Source organism: Orcinus orca, chromosome 1 (genome assembly GCF_937001465.1).
Source record: "Orcinus orca chromosome 1, mOrcOrc1.1, whole genome shotgun sequence".
Classification (NCBI taxonomy): domain Eukaryota; kingdom Metazoa; phylum Chordata; class Mammalia; order Artiodactyla; family Delphinidae; genus Orcinus; species Orcinus orca.
Window position 1 is genome coordinate 211,648,525 of NC_064559.1, and position 21,032 is coordinate 211,669,556.

General features: G+C 61.9%; 2 protein-coding genes across 8 annotated transcripts in view; one reads left to right on the forward strand and one right to left on the reverse strand.

Moving 5' to 3' along the window:
• The first annotated feature begins 732 nt into the window (after positions 1–732).
• Positions 733–14,340, forward strand: FAAP20 (FA core complex associated protein 20). The gene is given in 8 exon segments (XM_049698439.1): positions 733–885; positions 976–1,041; positions 1,043–1,153; positions 2,050–2,196; positions 3,796–3,995; positions 4,252–4,387; positions 4,474–4,760; positions 8,368–14,340. Coding segments are annotated over 8 exon segments (1,173 nt in total). The 3' UTR covers positions 8,441–14,340.
• PRKCZ (protein kinase C zeta) overlaps positions 11,284–21,032 on the reverse strand; it is a 98,336-nt gene continuing 88,587 nt past the window's right edge. For 6 of the 7 annotated variants that reach the window (XM_049700534.1, XM_049700533.1, XM_004272296.3 and 3 more), the window contains 8 exons: positions 19,235–19,321; positions 17,645–17,780; positions 17,371–17,458; positions 16,303–16,422; positions 15,539–15,618; positions 15,063–15,152; positions 11,828–11,943; positions 11,284–11,680 (listed from right to left, as the gene is read on the reverse strand). In XM_049700534.1, the coding sequence (XP_049556491.1) occupies positions 11,593–11,680; positions 11,828–11,943; positions 15,063–15,152; positions 15,539–15,618; positions 16,303–16,422; positions 17,371–17,458; positions 17,645–17,780; positions 19,235–19,321 (805 nt within the window). In that variant the 3' untranslated portion in view covers positions 11,284–11,592. Of the gene's footprint in view, positions 11,681–11,827; positions 11,944–14,537; positions 14,654–15,062; positions 15,153–15,538; positions 15,619–16,302; positions 16,423–17,370; positions 17,459–17,644; positions 17,781–19,234; positions 19,322–21,032 lie in introns of those variants that run through there. The other variant, XM_049700538.1, reaches the window with a different exon arrangement.

Genomic DNA, 21,032 nt, shown 5'->3' on the forward strand with positions numbered 1-21,032 from the left:
GCCGGGGAGACTCCTTCCTGCCTCTTCTGGCCTCTTGGGGTTCCAGGTGCTCCAGGGCTCGTGGCCACATCCCTCCAATCGCTGCCTCTGCCGTCACGTGGCTTGTCCTGTGTGGCTGTGTCCAAACACCCCTCTTCTTGTGAGGACACCGGTGATGCTGGATTCAGGGCCCACCCTGACCTAGTACGGCATCATCTTAACTTGATTCTAGCTGCAAAGACCCTATTTCCAAACAACGTCACACTCACAGGTTCCCAGGGGACACTGTTCAGCCGCCCAGTACCCTCAAAGCTTGGTCCCTGCTGGACTTCCGTTCCCCAAAGGAGAGCTGACATGGCGCCCCCTCGCCGGCCCCACTCATCCTCAGATTCCGGCACCCCCGAGGCTCCGGGGACACCGTGGGGGCAGAGTGCAGGCTCGCCTACCCAGGAAGGCACACAGTACCCTAGCCCTACAAGTCCCACTGAGGGGGCGGGGACGGCAGGGAAACCCAGGCAGGCGACAGGGGCAGGGAGGGTCCAGAGGGCTTCTCTGCGGAGGAGACCCCAGAGGAGAGCCCAAGGGTTGGCAGGAGTGGAGACATGGGGACAGAGGCAGAGCCAGTGTTGCTGCATGCAGGGCAGCAGCAGAGGAGGGGGGTGGGGGTGGGAACAGTGGGGACCTCGAGGGAGTGACAAGGTTCGCTATGCATGCTGGGAGAAGGTGGCTGTCCAGGGAGAGGTGGTGGCCAGGATGGGTGCTCGGCCGCAGGCTGCTGTCTCTGCCACGCCAGGTCACCCCGGCTCTGCTCTCAGTGGAAGGGTCCCCGGCTGCCCCGTGACTTTCAGGCTCTTCAAGTGGAGGCTGGAGGCCGAGCTGGCCCTTGGCTTTAGCCCGCTGACCGTGGCAGGTCCCAACCATGGACGCCCACCCCTCTGCAGCCGTGACGAGGGTCCCTGAGGAGGCCAAGGGTGCCCTAACTCCCACACCGGTGAGTGGGCCCTGCGCGCGCTCTGCTGCCCGACGGATCCTGCGATGTTTCCCGGGCAGCTGTTTCAATCCCGCCTGTCTGTCCGGCACGTTGCGTGCCCACGAATGCACTGCCCGTTGCGTGCCCACGAATGCACTGCCCGGCTCCAGGCAGCTTGCCCTCTTGGCACCCACAGGCCAGCAGGTGTGGCCGCGTCAGAAGGCCGGGCTTCAGGGAGGGAGCGGCCCAGCCCTTGAGGCCATCCTGGCTGGCGTGGGCACCGACAGGGCACCCACACGGAGCACGTGCCCCCGGCGCCCTGTTCCACTTGGAAATTGGAGGCTGCGGTGCTCTCTGGGGCTGGTCGTGCCCGCCGGTCTCAGGCCCTGCCCTGCCCGCCTGTGCCGTCTTGGCTGCCCCGATGGCAGAGCTGGTCCCAAAGGAGGGTGTGGGGAAGCCAAGTGGGGCTCAGACCTCGCCAGCCGGCCCTGGGCCGGGGTCCAGCTCACAGGTCTCGCCCGGCCGGCCCACCGTGGAGTAGAGGCATCGGCACCAGTCGGTCAGCGGCAAACTCCGCTCCGTTGGCGGGGAGGACAGAGCACAGTCACCCTGGCTCTAAGGACACCAGGAGCCCAGAGGTATCGGAAGGTGCTGGGGAGGGCTGGGCCCCCGACCAGCTGGCCACAGATGTTACCCTGATTCTGGGAGGGGAGGGCATACCTGGCGCGCCATCGTGGACAAAGCCAGAGAGCGCGGGGGGAGGTGGCCTCACAGCTGGTGGGGCCGCCACCCCTGCCCACTGGCGCCCTTTCTGCTTCGCTGGAGGGCTGCCTCCTCCAGAACGTGAAATATTCTCTGTAAACATAAACTTGGCTTGTAAAAATCTTGTCCCGCGGTGCCAGCCTCTGTCCCGATCAGAAATGCTTCTCCAGCCAAGCCCGCAGCCTGTCACTGCAGCAGGTGGCTCAGAAAACGGGAGCCTTTTCATCAACTTCAACTTTTAAACTTCCTCCAGCCCCCCCTCCCCCCCCTCACCGCCACCGCGTCTTGCTGATAACGCCAGGACAGCTGGGACAAGGTGGGTCCCCGTCCACCTCCAGAAGGTCCTCGTGCGGGCTGGGCGGGCGGCGGGCAGCTGTCGGGAAAGCGGCAGCCGAGGGGACGGGGCTCCTGCCGGGTGCCGGCACCTGCCGCGAGCAGGCATACGGGTCACCCCGGCTCTGTTCTCGGTGGAAGTGTCCCCGGCTGTAGGTCTCAGTGGCGATGGGGGAGTTAATCCCCAGCAGCCGGATGAAACCAGAGAGGAGAAGCCCCCAGGAGACAGCTTTGACATGTCGCTCTGGCTCTGCCATCCCCAGAGCATGGATCCCGAGGGCCTCTGTTCTGCCTGGCCCGGGGTCTAGATCCCATGCACCCCCAGGGTAAATGAGGGTAAATGAGCAGCCCAGGGTAAATGAGGCCCTTTGGCGTGGTTAAGGCCAAAGGAGCATGAGTGCCCCCCACCCGCTGTGCTGAAGGCCAGAGCCAGGCTCAGCCAGGCCCTGACAGCCACCGGGGCCTGCACCTCCTCGGGGCACCTGGGTCCACCTGAGACCCTCCCTGCTCCTGCCTCAAGCTGTCTGTCTTGGGCTGGGGAGTCGGCTGTGTGAGGTCTGTACAGGCAGAGGCCAGGACGCTGAAGACCCCAGGGCTCAGTTCCCAGAGCCCTGCGGGGGAGGAGCAGCTGCTCACACAGATGTCCCCACGCGGCTTCCCAGAACGGCCCGACAGTGGGGCACGCGCCAGCCGTCGAGGCCTGCTGGGGCCCCGTCTGCCTGCGTTCCTCCTGGAAGTCCCCACGGCTGGCGCTCAGAGGCACGGTGACACTTCCAGGAGAGGCTCTGAAGCAGCGGAAGCTGAAGCCAGAGCCAGTGGTGCCGTGTCTGGGAACCCCACCACCACCCGGCTCATCCTGCACACCTCAGTCCCATCCTGGGGCCCCCAGGGCACAAACTCTGCACCGACAGGAGTGGCCGAGGGTGCCTGGGCGTCTGCTGCCACCACGTGGCGGATTGCAAGGTCACTGGACGAGAGTGCCTGGCGCCCGGGGTGTCACAGAAGCCCCCTCAAAGGCCCTCCACCTCCAGGCCCCCGCCCCTGGCCCAGGACTCGGGCGCTGCACTTGGTCGTCTCACATTGCTTTTTATTTATTTACTTATTTGGCTGCACCGGGTCTTAGTTGCGGCACACGGCCTCTAGGTCCCTGACCAGGGATCGAACCCAGGCCCCACCCCCCCCACCCCCCCACCCCCCCACCCCGCATTGGGAGCGCGGAGTCTTAACCGTTGGACCACCAGGGAAGTCCCTCTATTTCTTAATTAAGGGAACTAAGCTCCTTCCTTTTGTAAGGAAACGGGGAAGGATCGCCCGGGTCCTCAGAGCTGGACGCCCAGGCTCAGGGCTGCCGATGCAAAGGGAGGTAGCAGAGCTAGATCAGGCCTGGAAGCGGCGGGTGGGGACGCCAGGACCCCCAGCTGTCTTCCCGCGCAGTTCCTCCTCCTAGAAGCCGCTGCAGACCCCAGGCCTGAGGGGTGAGGGCGGCATCCCCCGGCTCAGCTGGAAAATGACTCCCTCAGGGCAAGGCAGCCTCCCGACCTCAGTGCCGCCTCCGCGGTGGACCGAGGAACCCTGGCCTCCGTCTCCCCAAAGGTTGGGGTCAGGATACCACCCTCCGATAGTGCCACAAAGGGGAGGTCACCTCATGGCCTGCGGAGCAGGTCGTGGGGTCCCCAGGGTCGGGTCAAGCGCCCACGTGGGGGTGGGAGTTGGGGTCCACAGCTCACGTCTGGCCGTGCGGGGATTGACTAGGGGGTCCTGGGTTGGGTTCTGCCCTGGCGAGCCGGGAGCGCCCGGGGCGGGGTCTGTGCTGGGGGCGGGGTCTGTGCTGGGGGCGGGGTCCGGCGCGCGGGCAGCTCATTTCCGCCGGACGCGCTGGCTCCGGGCGGATGGAGGCGGCGAAGAGGTCGAGGCTGAGATTGAGCCGCCGGAGGCCACCCTCGGGGGTCCGGTGAGTCCGGGGCTGGGGGCAGCAGGGAGAATGGGGAGGCTAGTGTCCCCGGCCGAGCAGTGGCCGGGTGTCACGTCCCCACGTGCTTCCCCGAGCCCGCCTCGGACCTGCCCCGCCCCCCCAGCTCTTCCCACCCGACCCCCACCCGCGGAATTCTCACCTCCCCACGCCGAGCTGCACACCTGTCCCCCCCCCGCTGAGTCCTCCCTCCTGTGCCCTCCCCGCCGGCTGAGTTCTCACCGCCCCGTCGCCCCAGGTCCCCGAGCAACGCCCCCGGTTCCCCTCCGGACGGCGGCGAGTGTGCGCGGCCGTGGGCTGAGCTGCTGCGCGCCGCGTGTGCGGAGCTGAACGTGGACGGCGAGCCGCCGCCGCTGCCCGCGTTCCCCGGCCAGGTGCGTGTGCAGTGGTCCCCGCGTGGCCCCGGGTCTCGGGCTGGGGCGGGGCGGGGCGGGCGCGGTCCGACGACCCCGTCTTGTAGGAGCCCAGGCGCAGCCCTGAGCGCGCGCCCCCGGAAAGCTTCATCGTGGGAACCGAGACCTTCTCCTGGACGCCCTTCCCGCCGGCCCCGCGGCGAGGCGGGGACCCAAGCGACTGCGACCGGGTGCTCCGCGAGGCCCTGGGGCGCACGGGGTCCTCCGCCTGGTCCCCCCGACGACACCCCGCGCCCGAGCCCCGCGGGACCTCCAGCGCTGAGGAGCAGCCGTCCGTAGAGGGGTTGCCGACACTGCAGAGCTGCCCCATGTGCCAGGCCGTCTTCGCCCCCAGGTGAGTGGCCCCCCTGGGCCTTCCCTCCCCTCTGCTGCCACCCGGTGGCTCTTTCTCTGGAAACCACAGGCAGTTTCAGAAAGCTAGGGTAACTGAGCGCGACCTTGGCATTGTAAAGTGATATTTCACGCAGAAAAAGTGGGCAAAGCACAGAGACGGTGCTGATCAGCCAGAGGGCACAGGGGTGCAGGTCTGGGGGTCTACTTCCTGGTCCACCGGCCTGGGGCCCTGCTGACAGGCCGCAGCCTCCTGGACGGGGCCTCTGGGACTCTGCAGCATGAGGGCAGGGAGGCTCTGGCTCCAACCGGGTCCACCCTGACGTCCGGGAACCGGGAGGTGACTGGCATCCCCGGGTGGACTGCCTCCAGAGCCAGTCCAGGCTGTGGGTCACTGAGCAGTTTTCTGTTACAGCCCCTCGGGCACCTTCCCCCGTGGGTGGATTGCCAGTTTTAAAAACAAGACTTCATTTCTGCGTCTACAGATATTTATCTCTTTTTAAAAGTCTAACGTATATTTTTACACCTTTTTAGAAGTAAGGGTGGTGGAATTGGACTTTGCTAAGAAGTCCCAACTGCCCAGCTTGTGGGCCACATGTCACAAAGCCGAGGACACAGGTGTGTGTGTGGGGTCATGGGGGTCAGGACGGCGGGAAGGAGTTTGGTCGGATGAAGGGGGTGGACGGCCGGTTTCGGTAGCGTCTCCTGTGGCCTGGAGAGTGGGTTCAGTTACGTGCCTTGTCTTTCGTTTTCCAGAAGTAAAACCAGCCCTGGGGGGTGAAGGGAGTGGTTTATAGAACTAGCAGCTGATGACAAACAAAAGTCATCAAACCAGTGATCAAAATGTGTGGCACAAAACTGCACAGGTCTGCAGTCAAACATCCAGGCTCCTCCAGTGGCGACACTTCACTGGAGCCAAGCTTTTGGGGGCCTGGACGGCTTGGGGTGGGGAGAGTGAGGGCGAGGGGTGAGGAGGTGGCTGTCCCCAGGGGGGCCTGTGGGCAAGGCCCACCAGCCGGCACAGGTCTGGCATGGCGGGGGGGGGGGGGGGGCGGGTGCAGCAGGTGTGGCAGCCGCGCTGAGATGCCCGTGCTCCTCGTAGCGCTGGAAAATTTTTCCCAGACCCAGTGTCTCACCGAACATGTCTCTTGCCTGTACTGATGTTTCAGGACAGTTGTGGGCTGCAAACACCAGCTCTCTCACCAGTTTTTATTATTTTTTTTTAAACATTTATTTATTTATTTTTGGCTGCATCGGGTCTTAGTTGCAGCACATGGGATTTTTTGTTGCGGCGCGCGGGCTTAGTTGCCCTGCAGCATGTGGGATCGTAGTTCCCCGACCAGGGCTCGAACCTGTGTCCCCAGCATTGGAAGGAGGATTCTTAACCACTGCGCCACCAGGGAAGTCGTACCCCCAACCCTGCCTACGAGCCTTGATGAAGCCATGAACGCTTTTTAAAATACGAAGTCCTCTTGATTCGTTGCCGTTGAAAGAACGTCTTTTTGGCAGCAGACGTGCGGCCCAGCCCCTCCGTCCCGGTCTAGGGGTGGCTTTTGTTCTTGGATTACTTGTTTTTCTACACAGTCTAAAAAAGGACTCCTAGATATGTTAGAAAGAAAGTTTTAGTCTGAGTTCTTTAAGCAGTTGGATTGAGGCTGGGCAGAATGCCTCGGGATTGCAGAGTAGGTGTCAGTGCGATTGGGTCCAGGCCTCTGCGTGTCTGGAATCCTTCTAGCACGTTCTTCCCTCTGATTAAGAAGGAGAGAGCGGGCCCTTGCCGGGCCACACCCCGAGCCTGCAGGGTGACAGTGGAAAGCCCCCCCCCGCGCCCCTCCACCCCTGGGGCAAGGGGACAGGTCAGTCCATTAGGGGACAGAAATGGGACTGTCCCACACTTGCTTTCAGTGATTCTGGGGACTGTTTTGGGGCAGAGATGGAAGCCCTGCCGCCCCTCGGAGCAGAGGGATGGGCTGCTGGGCCGCGGGAGGTGCGGGCGGCCTGGGCGCCACGGGCAGTGAGACGGTGCTTGTCTTTCTCGGAGCCTCGCGCGTTCCGGGTCACTCAGAACCGTTTGTTCTCTGAGATTCTTCTCTGACCTGAGGGCCGTCATGTACCACGTGTGTGTGAAAGCCCCTCGGGGTCCGTGAGCTCGGGGCTGGTTCCGGAGGTTGGCTCTCACCCGCCACCTGACGTGAGGACGGGAAACCAGACGGGCACCATGTCCGCGTGATGAGACCCAGGCCAGCCCGTGGGGTCTCACGCGCTCCGAGGCCCCTGGAGGGTCGGAGCAGAGCCCCTTCCTGTGCTGGGCCTCCCGTCCACGCACCGGGCACGAGGGGGAGACAGAGGCAGAAGCTCAGTGTGCAAGGTGGACCCGCCACGAGGCCCCTGTTGGGGCGCGTGAGGGAATCCCAGACTGTGTCCCCACCGAGGGACGGTGCCGGGCAGCCCCCCAACGAGGTGACCCGGTCCAGATCTTAGAGTCTTCTGGTGGCCTCGGAGAAGGCACGTGGAGGGGCTGCTTCCCAGGACGGGCCGAGGGGCCTCTAGGGACTCGAGGAGGCACTGACCGGGGGCCTCAAATCCCCAGGAGGGAGCAGAAGGCCACCCGGACTGGCAGGGGCTCCCGCGAGCAGCAGAGGCCGCCGTGGGCGTGCATCAGGGGAGAGGCCGTGGCCCTCGGGCTCGCCGAGCCACGCGGTGAAAGGAGGTCATTTCAGGCTCGGCGCCGGGACGCAGTGGTGCAGGGAAGGGCCTGTCTACTCTGGCCAGGTGACCAGCTTGGTCTGCCGAACGCCTGGCTCTGCCGCCCTCTGGGCACCGTGGCTGCAAGCTGACCGTACACGGGCCACCAGCACATGGGGGACGGTCATTCCCGGCCTCTCCTCCTTGATGGCATCAGACGAGGTCAGGGACGGGAGGCGCCCGCTGTGACCGGCGTCCACTCTCCCCTCCCCGACCCAATGCCAAGGGGCTGACCCGCGGGCCTTGGAGCCCCACTAAGTCCTCTTCCCCAGAGGGGCCGAGTCCCTGAGTGAAGAAGACACATTCTCAGGTCTGAGGTGCACACCCACCTTCGTAGTGACCGCCCTCCTAGTCACCAGCGCTCACGCCTTTTCTTTTCTGGTTGCCAAGCGGGTAGTTTTCGAAGGAAAACTTCGGAGGGAAGGAGGGAAGGGACGCATGGGGCATTTGTTGGTGTGGACACACCTGGTGGGCTTGTCTGACTGATGAGACAGAGCCCCCGCCATGGGGGGTGGGGACCCCGCCCTCCACCTGGGGGGCCCCGTGTCTTGCCCACGCCCTTTACTTGGGACTTTCTGACACAGGGTTCCCCTCAGTCTCAGACGCAGGTGCCAGGTGAGCCTGGGAACGGGCATCCAACAAGCCTTCTGGGTGCCCTGGGGACCTTGGACGCAGGAGCAGGGTTTGGAAAGGCCCTTTCTGGTTGGGGGGCCGCCTCCTTGGTTCTGCCAGCCGAGGGCACCGTCCCTGGTTTCTCTCCAGCTACTCTTTGGTGCGTGGTGAGCACCCAGGAAGGGCGTGAAAGCGGGTGTCGCGTGCTCTGGCCGGGCGCCCTCCCTGCCCGTGACCCTCTCCTCTCCTCGCAGGCTGACCCAGCTGGACATTGAGAGCCACCTGGCCCAGTGCCTGGCGGAGAGCACGGACGATGTGGTGTGGTGAGCAGCCCGGCCCACGGCTCCCCCTCCACCGGCTGGGCCACCGCCCCTCCGCCCTGCATCCCCCAAAGCTGTGTATTAAAGCGCGTCAGCGTGAGGCGTTCACGTCCCGCGTCTGTGTTGAGGCCTTTTTCCTTTTGGGGTGATGCTGAGCAGCGTGGTGACTGAAGTGGACAGAGCAGCCCAGGCAGGTGACAGACAGTGTCACCAGCAGTTCGGGTGTTTGTACTCAAGTTGGCACAAGAACGGACGCTTTGCTCACCTCCGACTGGCTCACATTTCACGACCGTGTTTTAACCCCCGGGTGAACCTGCTCCTTCTGCAGCTGTAGGTTACTGCCCGCAAGGAAGGCACTGTCACTGGTGCCTGTCACCACCCGCAGGGGTTCAGAGCAGCTCCCCTCAAGTCGGGAATTCACGGGGAGGGACAGGCCCGCCTGCCGGCCTCTTGTGTGAGCTGTGTCTCGCTCTCAGTGCCCACGGGAAGCAGGGCCAGGGAGCGGGTGCGGGTAGTTTTCCTTCCGGCGCTGTTGGCCCACAGGTTCTGGAAGAGCCTCGTCTCCAGCACAGCCACAGCGGCTGCAGCACCGGCGGGAGGGAGGGGGTAGGATGTGGAAGCCTAGGGTTAACCCCCAGAAGTTGGTATTTTCCTTTCAAAAAGGGCTTCAGACGAGCCATGAAAAGACACAGAGGAAGCGTCAGTGCACATTTCTCAGTGAAAGACGCTGATGTGAAAAGGCTGCACGTTGTGTGGTTCCAACTCTAGGACCTTCTGGGACAGGCAAAAGCCATGGAGACGGTAAAAAGACCAGTGGTCCCCAGGGGTTGGTGGGGAGAGGGCAGAGATAGGCAGAGCACAGAGGAGTTTAGGGCAGGAAAATACTCTGAACTACAAGGGTGGTTATGCAATACGTGTATCGAGCCTGGGTCCAAACCCACAGAATGTACTGCTCCCGGGTGATGCAGCAGAGCAGGTTCTTCCCTGGTAGCAAATGCACCCTCTACGGGGATGCTGAGAGACGGAGGCGGCAGCGGGGCGGGGGGGCACATGGAACTCTGTACCTTACCCTCACTCTTGCTGCGAACCTAAAACTGCTCTGAAAAATAAAATCTGTTTTTAAAAAATGGCTTCAGAAGCCTTTGCTCCTGGAGACGCCTACTTGTAATGAAAACGACAACAGCACGCGCTGTCATTAACGTCTTTAATAATGTGCAAGACATGAGCGGGTGTGGCCTTGGTGGGCACCCCCTCTGCAGGAGGAAAGCCATGGCCACGTGCGCCGCCATTCACTGTACAAACCACAGGGACGCGGTTACCTCTTTACAGTTCTGACGGCCCCAGTTTCCAAGAACCGTATCAAAAGGACACCGTATTGTGACTGGAGCCGCTGGAAAATGTTAATGATTTGTTTCCAAACCCCGCCTCAGCACACCCTTCACCTTCAATTTATAAAAACAAGTGACTGTGCACAAAATCTCCCCTCCCCAGGAGCACAGGTCACGCACATGTCTTGGACATGAGCAACCGCACTGGTGACCGGGAAGCTGTTTGGCAGCACCGCAACCTTGATATAAATGCCTTAGGTTTGAACAGATCCGTGGCCCCTGTGCTGTCTGAGCAAAGATGTCACCATACCCGATGCAGCACGCGACCCCTGTTGGGAGGAAGGGGGCTCCTGAGGCCGTCCGTGACCCTGTCCTGGGCAAGCGGGGTCTCCCCCGCCCAGGCGACCTCGCAGCCCTCACGCGTGGCTCCAGGACGACATCACCGCGGGGCTGCCACACCCCTCAGGCCCAGGCAGCTCTGACTCTGGTCCGTGGTCCCTCATTTCCGTCTCTGGAGGTGGGTCCTGGTCACAACTGGGGTGCTGGTTGGGACAAGCCTACACGTTCCGTGGACACTGCTCTGCCACCGGGGTCTGGGGCCTGGGGAGGCTGGCGTGTCTGCGGAGGGTCACGGTGAGGCCGCAGCTTCTCTGTTATCCTTTAATTACCGTGATCCGCCCGAGGCCGCAGACACATGGAGAGAAGCAAGGCCTAGGGGTGTGTGGCGATGTGGGACATCCGGGGACTGCTGTCCCCGAGGGCGGGCAAGGCCCCTGCCCCCCCCCCCCCAACACTCTGCCTGTCCCTGAGCCACACCTGACATGTCAGGGACTTGCAAACCCACGATCTACCTCGTTCTAGAAAACCTCGGGTTTGGCTTTTCACTTACGAGGGTGGCCGAGTGACACGCGCCCCCTTTGCAGATTATGGGAAGTGGGGGTGAGCCGTGCCCAGAGATGCGTGTGTGAGGGTATTCCAGATTTACTGTTTCACTTTAAGGCTTAGGACCCATCATACATATATCTTTTAAAATTTCTAATTCTGAGCATCATTATTTCTGATAAAAATATTTTCCCAAAATCTGATACGTAACACAAGACGTCACATAGGCACTGCTTAGTGTTTCCAGAAATATATTTTGTGCGGATTTAGTTTTCAGATTTTTTTTGTTTTTTGGTCTACGGGTGCTTTGGTGAGCCGTGTTTTAGAACCTCTATGATCCAATTTTCCTGGTCAGTCTAATGCCTGGGTCGGGACCAGCGGTGCCCACCTGGTGAAGGGGGGACCTGGGCGTCAGACCACAGGGGCTACTGACGTGCTCGGTATGAAAATACTTGTTAAATATTAACAACAGGAACTTACCAGGATTTAGAAAATGTTCCGAATTTGTAAAAATGCTCCATTGCAGTGGGTCCCCGCAGGCACTTACACTCCGGTCCCCGGCCCGCGCCTCCTCCGGGTGGGGCTGTGCCTGCGACGCTGGGCGGGTGCCACCCGCGAAAAAAAGGCATCAGAGGGAAGCTTCAACATCATCGGGACACTTTATTCCTCAGGACGTTACAGGCTAACTCTCCCGGCGGAGCAGGTCAGTTCTGTTTCTGTGGAAAGTGTGCACCTTCGAAGTCGGGGACACTTCCTCCCTCGGACACGGGCACCGCGGCCTCCGCGGCGCAGGCCCAAGAAGCAAGTTCCTCTGGTGCAGGCGGCCGCGGGCCGCATGGAGGGGCTGTTCTGCCCGGGCCGCCAGCACCCAGCCCGGCATGCATGCATGCGCGGTGGTCGGGGACAGGCCCGCACCGGCTGCCCGCGTCCACGACGAGAACGCGGCGCCTCACGCGGACTCCTCGGCGGACAGGAGCAGCGGGTGGGTGTATTCAAACCCTTCAAACTCCGACTGGTCGATCCTCTTGAGGACGTCCCTGTGGGTACCGGACAGGGCAGGCTCGACGGGCCGCGCGAGACCCCGGCCCGCAGCTCGGGATGCCCCGCCCCCGCCCCCCACGCGAGACCCGCCCACGGCCACGCCCCCGCCGCTCAGGACGCCCCGCCCGTCCGGCAGGTCTTACTCGTCGTCCGGGGTCAGCTGCACCGGCTCGCTGGTGAACTGCGTGTCGAAGTTGTCCAGGCCGTAGTCGTCCGTTATCTGCGGCTGGAAGGGCGGCAGGGCCTGCTTCTTCCCCAGCTGCAAGAAGACACGCGGTCAGACCCACGCGCGCCGGCTCAGCGCCCGCTTGGAGTTTGCACAAACATAAACCACGGAATCGAACAGAAGAGACCGCCTTTAAATATGCCTCATGTTTAAAGACCGATTGTTTTTCTCTTAAAGTCCAGCAGGAAAATTTTCCAGTCATAAAAACCCTACTTGAGCTGAAAAATGCTGGCAGCGCAGGCCGTGCGGGATGTACCTGGGATGGAGCGCAAGGTCCGGCCACCCACGCGGGATCCCACGCCATCTGGGGTTTGCGCCCCCCTCGGCAGCCCCACCACTTAAACCAAAGGAGGCTAGTTTGGGGAAGTTTCTTCCTTTCTTAATCTGGGAACCCAGGTCATAAAGGAGCTGGGACCTGGCAAGGACGCCCACACTGGAACCCCTTCTCCCAGAAAAGCCTTAAGTGGCCATTTCTATGGTTTTCTTTTTATATGTAAATTTATTTTTGGCTGCATTGGGTCTTCATTGCCTTGCAAGGGCTTTCTCTAGTTGTGGCGGGCGGGGGCTACTCCTCGTTGCAGTGCGCGGGCTTCTCATTGCGGTGGCTTCTCTTGCTGCGGAGCACGGGCTTCAGTAGTTGCGGCACGTGGGCTCAGTGGTCATGGCTCACGCGCTCTAGAGCTCAGGCTTAGTAGCTGTTGGCGCACGGGCTTAGTTGCTCCGCGGCTTGTGGGATCTTCCTGGACCAGGGCTCGAACCTGTGTCCCCTGGATTGGCAGGCGGATTCTTAACCACTGTGCCACCAGGGAAGCCCTCTATGTATTTCTAATCCCAGTGGGATGCAAGGCAGTAAAACGCTTGTCAGGTGGGAAATGGGGCGTCTCAGGACCCAGACTCTGCTTCCTACTCGACATTTAGGAGGATGAGACCTGCTCATGCCTAGAGAGGGTGAGTCGCGCTCTGGGGCAGAGCAACTCAGCGCCACACCGCTCACAGTGAGGACGGAGGACGGCGAGGATGGAGCGGCCCCCACGTTCACACACTCGGTGACATAACCCACCCAGGTGTGCGCTGCGCACCTGTGCTGGGCCAGGCGCACTCCTAAGAACACAGATCGAGTCGTAAGTGAGAGGTAAGGTCCTGCCCCGCGGGGTCTGCGCCCACCCACACCAGCCACGTGTGAGCCAGCAGCCAGCCCTGCAGCCCGGAGCCCTCAGCTCTCAAGGCCCAGAGCAGCTTGACTCAGGAAGAGGATGCCCCAAGCCTTTCGGGACGGGCTGCCCCCTTCCCTTGGAGGGTCTGCGTGAGTGCTGAGCCTGGAAACCTCCACCTGGGTGGGGCCTCCGTGGGACCCCGTCCAAGATGTGGAACTGTCCCAAGGCCCCGTGTGGGGAGCGAGCGACAGCTGAGTCAAAAATAAGCCCCCAGCCCAGCTCAGCTCACACCGGCTCTTTGCACTGTGGGACCCAGAGCCATCAGGAACTCCAGTTATAGCAAGAGAAACAAACTGGGCCTGGAATGCTGAAACATGTTCCATAAGTCTGGGGACTTGGGAAGGATGAACGCAGGTTCTGCTGGCGAAGTTGGTGCATGAAATGAGGATGCCACAGAAACAGACGAATCCTTCCCAGTAATGCCCAGGTGTCAGGGCTGAGGCCAGCGCACCTGCCAGAGCCCCGGCAGAGGAACGCCTGTGTCTGTCACCCAGGGGATGCAGGAGCAGAGGGAACGGGCCGACCCGCAGGCAGAGCGGGGTCACCAGTGTTCGTGTGCGTGCGTGTGTCTGCACACCCGTGCACACACTGCAGTCACAAGGCCCCGGCAGCTGGTAGGGTTGGGCCACGCCCTGGGCACTGTTACGGGGACACAAGGCCTTCCCTTCTTCCCTGACTTCCTCTCATGTGCAAGTTTCCGTATTCTTCTGTATGTATGAAATACATTCTGGTAAAAAGTGAAAAAAGGGGGCATTTCTTACACGATTTTCCCTCCCTCAGGTCTCAGGCTGCTTTAGAAACATTTAAACAGCAAGAGTCAGAAAGACTACGAGGCAAGCACAGCTGGGTGCTGGCCTGGGGTCCTCTGAGCCCAGCCCCACCCCTGCCCCTGCTCTGGGGGCCAAGGCTGCCTCAGTCCGTGGCAAAGCCCCCCGGAGTATCCCATACACAATGTCACCTCCTCTTCCCTCAGTCAAAAGCAGTGGACGAGGGACTTCCCTGCTGGTGCTGTTGATAAAACTCCGCCCTCCCAGTGCAGGGGGCCCAGGTTTGATCTCTGGTCAGAGAACTAGATCCCACACTCATGCCGCAACTAAGAGTTCGCATGCCACAACTAAGGACCCCACGAGCTGCAACTAAGGATCTGGCAAGCCACAACTAAGGAGCCTACCCCCACAACTAAGACCCATCGCAACCAAATAAAAACAAAAACAAACAGTGGACGAGAACGGTGCCACCCGAGTGATGTCCTGTGCATCCCACCACTTAGCCCTGCGGTGTTATGGGAAAGAGGAGGCTGGCAGAAGACGGGGGTGAGGGGTGGCGGCTCCAGTTCTGAGGAGATGGCCTGAAAGAGGTGAGGGAGCGGTGGAGGTCGGGGAGGGGCACAGCTGTGCAAAGACAGGAGCGGACCTGGTATGTCGGGCGTCGAGGGGATCACGAAGGCCCAGCAGAGGAGGCCGTTGCTGCTAGGGGCCACGCGCGAAGCCGGGGACCAGCCCGGATGAGGGTGGCTCAGACCCAGGTGGCTGCAGTGGGGGTGGGAGAAGGTCCAGGCCCTGGAGGTTGAGTCCCTGAGGCCTGGGTGGGTCAAGGTCCACTGCAGGGGGGAGGGGCCACGGTGCACCGGGATGTCCTATTGGAACTAGCTAGCCAGCCAAGCGGAAACATCCGGGAGCTGAATCAACTCAGGCGGATGGCAGCGGTCACAGACCGGGCACCCCGCCACGGGACCCCCCAGCATGGCATGGGCGCCCAGGCAAGGCTGTTCCCAGGACCTTCAAGAAGCAGCCCCCGCCCCCAGGGGCTCGCCAGGCCCCCTCCTTGTTCTTCAGGAGTTTCCAGATGGCTCCCCGCCCATCTCCACCCATCGCACCCCCCTCGAGGGCCGCCCACCGCACAGGGCGGGGGGCGGTATCAGATTCCGCGCTGCTTTACCAGGTCCCAGTCTATACTACGGAAGAAAGCGTGAGACTTGATGTCGGAAAATCCAGTCTGCGGCCGGCAGCCGAGCCTCTCCTTAGGGTCCTGGGGGTCAGAGTTCAAATGAGGACAAGTCAGCACAGAGCAAGGCGGCCCCTGATTCCCGTGCCCAGCAGGGGAACGGGCCTGCCCTCCCCGGGACCACCCCCCCCGCCGGCCCAGCACCCAGGCGAAGGCCAGACGTTCCCTTCATTGGAAACGCTTCCTGCCGGCAGGTTAAGCTCCTCCGGGAAGTTCCTCTTTGGCATCATTCCTCGCCGTTACATTTTGTCAAGCGTGAACAAGCATCCGTAGGACCAAGGAAGGACGCAGAGAGCCACACCCACGCCCGACACTAAAAATGCCAACCAGCCGGTGGAGCCGTGGCCCCAGTAACAGAGGAAGGGCCGCAGCCACGGCTGGCTCGGCCGCCACGGGGGCCACAAGCGTACCTTGTTTAAAAATCCTTTCAACACGTGGGAGGCCTTGACCGAGAGGAACCGGGGGATCCGGATGGGCTTCTCCAGGATGACTGCAACGACCCGGACCGGGAGGTGAGAGCCAGCCCCCTCTCCGTGCCCGGCCCCGCCCGCCATGTCAGCTCTGCCCAGCAGCCAGGGAGCCGGCGGCCTGCAGGGCGCTGGGAACCCTCCTGAGCAGGCGGTTCGGGGCACTCGTGGTGCCCCGGGCCCCGTCCTACACCCCAGCAGGGTCTCGAGGCCGCAAAGGGCCCTAGTGCCCACGGTCACACGTGCTCACGATCACATACGAACCAACGGTGGCTCAGCTGGCCCTGCGTCCCCACGTCCACGGGTGCCAGAGGCCACCGTGGGGACAGCCTCGCCCTGAGCCCCAGCATGCCGGGGCTGTCGGTTCTGGCCCGGGGCCCAGATTGCAAGGAGCCGTGGCTGGAAGGGGGCAGCACTGTGGCTCAGCACAGCCGCTGCCCGGGACTCATGTGCACACCTGGCATGGGCGGAAGGGAGTTTGGGCTAAATCGGGACAGATTCTCTTTCCCGTGGGCGTGAGAGTGCCGTGTCCCCCTAGCCACGGCCGTTCCCACACCCACGGCCCGGGCTTTGCTCCCTGAGAGCCGGTCGTGGACGGGTGGCCCCACCTAGTCTGTGGCAGCCGCGGGGACCAGCCTGGGGACCTGCACCTCTGAAAGGGGAAAACCCGCAGGGTGTGGAGTCAGCTGGACGCACGGCCCGCGCACCTTGGAAAAGGTAGTCCTCGGTGTTCATGTCGGGGTTGTCGGTGATGATGTCGAAGGGGGAGCGGCCAGCCATCATCTCGAACATCAGGACGCCCAGCGCCCACCAGTCCACACTGAACCCTGGGAGAGAGTGCAGGCCTGTCAGGCCGGGCCTCTCCAGTTGTGCTGTCCCGTCACGGGGCGACAGTCATGACAGTTTGCGTTTCCTGAACCACGGCTGAGGATGCATGTCCCCAGCGTCTCCCAGGCAGCCTGGCCTCCCCTCTGTCCACTGTCCCCGGGACGCTCGGCTCCCCCTTACTAGCTGCAGAGCTGTCTCCACATCGAGGCAGTCCACGGACGGCCAGCTGCTCCCAGGGTCTGCAGCTGTCCACCTCCATCACACACGGGGTCCCCATCCCGGGCCAGGTTCTAGACTCCCTGCTCTGGTCCACAGCTGCCGTCTGTCCTTCTCTGGCTACTAAGTGACTTCAACCCTATCAGCCTCCTGGGTGCCCAGGTATCTGAGGGTGCGAGAACTGCCCACCCTGCCTACCCGCCCCCCGACTGTTAACAGCAAGGAAAATGTGTGGAAATATTCGATGGTATGTTTGGGATGTGAAAACAGCAGAACCCAAGGAAGGGGTGACAAGCTCCAGTGTCCATGGGGGCTGTGCGTGGCTCTAGCGGCTCTGGGAACCCCCTCCAGAGGGCGGCGCCCACTGACTCGGGACACCCGCCTCAGCCCTTCGGGCTCCTTGACCAGAGGGATCCTGTCCAGTGACCTCGCCAGGGGACACTCAGGTGGACACACAGGACAACAGCTGGGGACTGAGGCCAGTTAGTGGCTTGGGGCTGGGACGAGGTAAGGTGTGCGTTTTAGTGCAATTTGGTTAGGAAGCCCCGGCTGCTGGGCCACGGCCCCAGAGCCCCTGGTGGGGAGCCCCGGCAGGGTTGGCCCCAGGCAGGCCCACCTCCCTCTCTCTCTGCTCCGTGGCCAAGTCCCCAGGGAGAGGAAACTCCCAGGGCTTGGGGCGCGCTCCCCCGCCTCCGCTGCGCCCAGCGCCCTAGCGCCCCGCCCACGCTCACCGTACTCCTCTCCCCGCAGGATTTCCGGGGCGATGTAGTTCGGGGTCCCGCAGAAAGTGCTCGTCGTGTCACCGGGGCCCAGGCCTTCCTGTAGGGATAAAGCCAGTTACCAGGAGGGAGGGGCCCGCCAGACACACCCCCGCCGGCGAGAGAACCAACAGAGGACCGGTGACGTGGGGGCGGCCGGAGCCCGGCAGCCAGGACGAGACGGAGCGGGCACTGGGTTGCCCGGGACCCCCCAGAGGCAGGCGGGGGCAGCGGGCCGGGAGCCCACCTTGCACATGCCATAGTCCGTCAGCTTGATGTGACCGTCAGCGTCGAGGAGGACGTTGTCCAGCTTCAGGTCCCGATAGATGATCCCTCTCTCGTGTAGGAAGTTGAGCGCGATACAAATCTCAGCAGCGTAGAACCTGGGGAGGGGGTGACACCCGTCATCAGCAGAGAGAAGCCAACCAGGAACCGGGACGGGGGCCCAAGCGCACAGACGCCCCGTATCCTCCGCTGAAGAGCACGTGGGCCGACAGGACAGGACAAGGCACGCAGCGTCCTCGTGGTCAGGGAGACGCACACCAAACCCACCATGAGACGTCACCTCGCGCCCACCAGGACAGCCACTCTCCAAACCCCCCAGACAGAAAAGAACAAGTGCTGGTGAGGATGTGCAGAAACTGGAAGCCTTGTGCACTGCTGGTGGGGATGTTAAATGGTGCAGCTGCCGTGGAAAACAGTACGGAACCTCCTCAAAAAAATTAAAAATAGAATTACCATGTGACCCAGCAATACTGCTTCTGCGTATACATCCAAAAGAACTGAAAACAGGGACTCGAATGGTTATTTGTACCCCCATGTTCACAGCAGCGCTATTCACTGTGGCTAAAACACAGAAGCAACACAAGTGTCCATTGTCAGATGGTGGATAAACAAAATGTGGTCCATTGACACAATGCAGTAATATTCAGCCCTAAAAAGGGAGGAGATTCTGACACCGGCTCCGGCGTGCGTGGACCTTGAGGCCACGGTGCTGAGTGAAGTAAGCCAGGCACGGAAGGCCACATCCTACGTGACCCCGCTTCTACGGGGCCCCTGGAGGCGACTCACAGAGACAGAAAGTAGGAGGGTGGCGGCCGGGGCTGGGGGAGGGGTGGGCAGTGAGTGTCTCATGGGGCCAGAGCGTCGGTTTGGGAAGATGAGAAAGTTCTGGAGATGACGGTGGTGATGGTTGTAAACACCATGAATGTGCTTAACGCCACTGAGCTGCGAACTTATAAATAAATGCAACGAGACAGTAATTTTATCTTATGTGTATTTTACCACAATTAGGAAAAGAGGACATGAGCGTGTGGGGCTCGCTCTTCTCCAATGACTACCCGCCTCCCCCCAAAAAGGATCTACGGTGACTCATGATGCCGCGTGGAATTATTTTCCAGTGAGGAAATGAGGAAAAGAGAAAAATATGGAAAACAGGAAAGTGCTACGTACGGGGTGGAAATAAACGCCCCACCCGCCCGTGAGGCCAAGGCTGTGCGGCAGTGATGGGGTCAGTGTCCCTGAGAGTCATTTAGAAAGAAATGGAGATGGTCTTCCTCTTCCAGGCGAGCCCTGCTGTACATCCGTGCAGATGGCGGGGAGCGGCCCTGCCGTCCAGGCGGCTAAGCTGATGGTCGGGACGTTCACCCCGTTTCAGAAACAGGGGAAAGCACGGCGCCACCGCACACGCAGCGCTCCGGGGGGTCGGCCACTCCCAGGACCCTCCCGGCTCTGGCCTGGCCCCTGGCGGGAGGCAGTGACCCCCTGTGCCCCTTCCCCAAATCCACTTCCCTCCTCCCGACCCCCCAGGCTCCCCCCGGCCCCCGGCTGCACCCACCTGGCGTGCTCCTCGGGCAGCTTCCTCTGCCTCTGCATGTGAAACATGAGGTCGCCCCCGTTGACGTACTCGATGACCAGGAACAACCTGTGGGACACGTGGCGGGGAGGCCAGGGTCACAGGCGCGGCCGGGACCCCCAGGGGTCCCCCTCTCTGGCCGGTCACCCTCCTGAGAGGCCCAGGGAAGGCGGTGACCGGGGCTGCCTGCCCCGCTCTGGGGTCAGAGGGGAGCCGCTCAGCTCTGACCCCGATGCAGTAAAACTCAGGAGAGAAACTCGCCACTCGCTGCGTCCAACACAGTTATTTGTTCTCCCAGGGGTGCCAGGCCTGCCTTTGGTTAAAAAAGGTAAAAATAAGGCAGGGCTGGTGGCCGGAGGCCCACTGGGGCAGGGAGGGCACCATGTGTCTGGGTGGCCGCAGAAGGCCTCCCCAGGGAGCAGAAGCCCGGGTGGTGGGGGGACGGGAGGGGCCACGGGGCAGGGCAGAGAGCTGAGGGACCACCCTGTAGGCCAAGGGGAAGCCAGAGGGCAGATGCACAAACCAGGTGATGCGAAGGACCCTCTGGCCGCCGTCTGGATGCACCCCAGGAAGGGCGGACGGGCAGGCGGAAGGGGGAGGAGGTGCCCAGGTGAGAGCACAGGTGCGCTGGCCAGGAGGGCCTGAGGCAGAGGCCGCAAGATTGCCAGTGGGCTGGGCAGCCAGGAGGGGAAGGAGTGGGTGGGACCCTCCCTGAACAGCAGGTCCCAAGGGGGAGGGTCAGGCTTGCTGACCTGGCCACCGGGAGCGATGCCGGCTGCCCTCCAGGAGGGGTGTTGGGGGCAGCGGGGTCGGGGCTGCCGGCGGGAGGATCCCTGGGATTGACAGATCCGTCCTCCGGATGCAGGCAGGGCCCTTCAAGTCTCCAAATTTACCATTTACCATGTGGTTGCTTTTCTGATAAGATCCTTCTCACATTTAATAAGGTTCCATTTTCAAAATTAAATTCCCACACGATTTTCCAGAAATACCCTGCTGAGGGCAGCTCGCGGATTTTTAGGTCAACGGCTCCTCTGGGGCGCTTCTGGGGAGTTGGGAGCACAGACGGAGGGGAGCAAACCCGCCAGCCCCCCAGCCTGTCTGCATCCCTGATTCAGTGATGACGTCCTTTAACACGGGGCAAGTGAACAAGCTGCAAATCGCCTTCCAACTCTCTGATTACATGTTTAGACTAGAAACAACTCCTAAATACATAAATAGCAGAAATGGAGACAAAAGCCTGAACACTGGGTGGGTAGCCAGAGCCTTCCCTGTCATCCTGGAGAAAACCCAGCTCCACTGTGGGGGCAAAGCGGCTCCCCCGCCTCCAAAGGATGCTCCCGGAAAGGGTCCAGGAACCCTGGCCCTGACACGGGTCCACCCGCTTTGCAGACAGATTGTGCTCACGCACATCTTGCCTGTGGCTGCTTTCACACTACAACAGAGGTGAGAGACGGAAAAAGCTTGCCGACCGGCTACGAACAGCAAGGACAAACGACAGCTGTACAGCCCCCGCTGACCGTCGGGCACTATTCCAACGTGTGTGCACGTCTGATCCTGGCAGCTACCCTGAGGGAAGTGCTATGCAGGTCCTCGACCCCTGGGGAGAGGCCTAAGACCGAACGGTTTTAAAAAAAACCATTTACTAACAACTCTCTGACATCAAAGCACAGGACGGTATTTGCCACCAGGACCCGGAATCATGCAGCCCCAGGAGGTGTGTTCACCCCAACGTGGGTGCTCCCCAGGAAACGGATGTGGCCGCCCACACAGGGACAGAAAG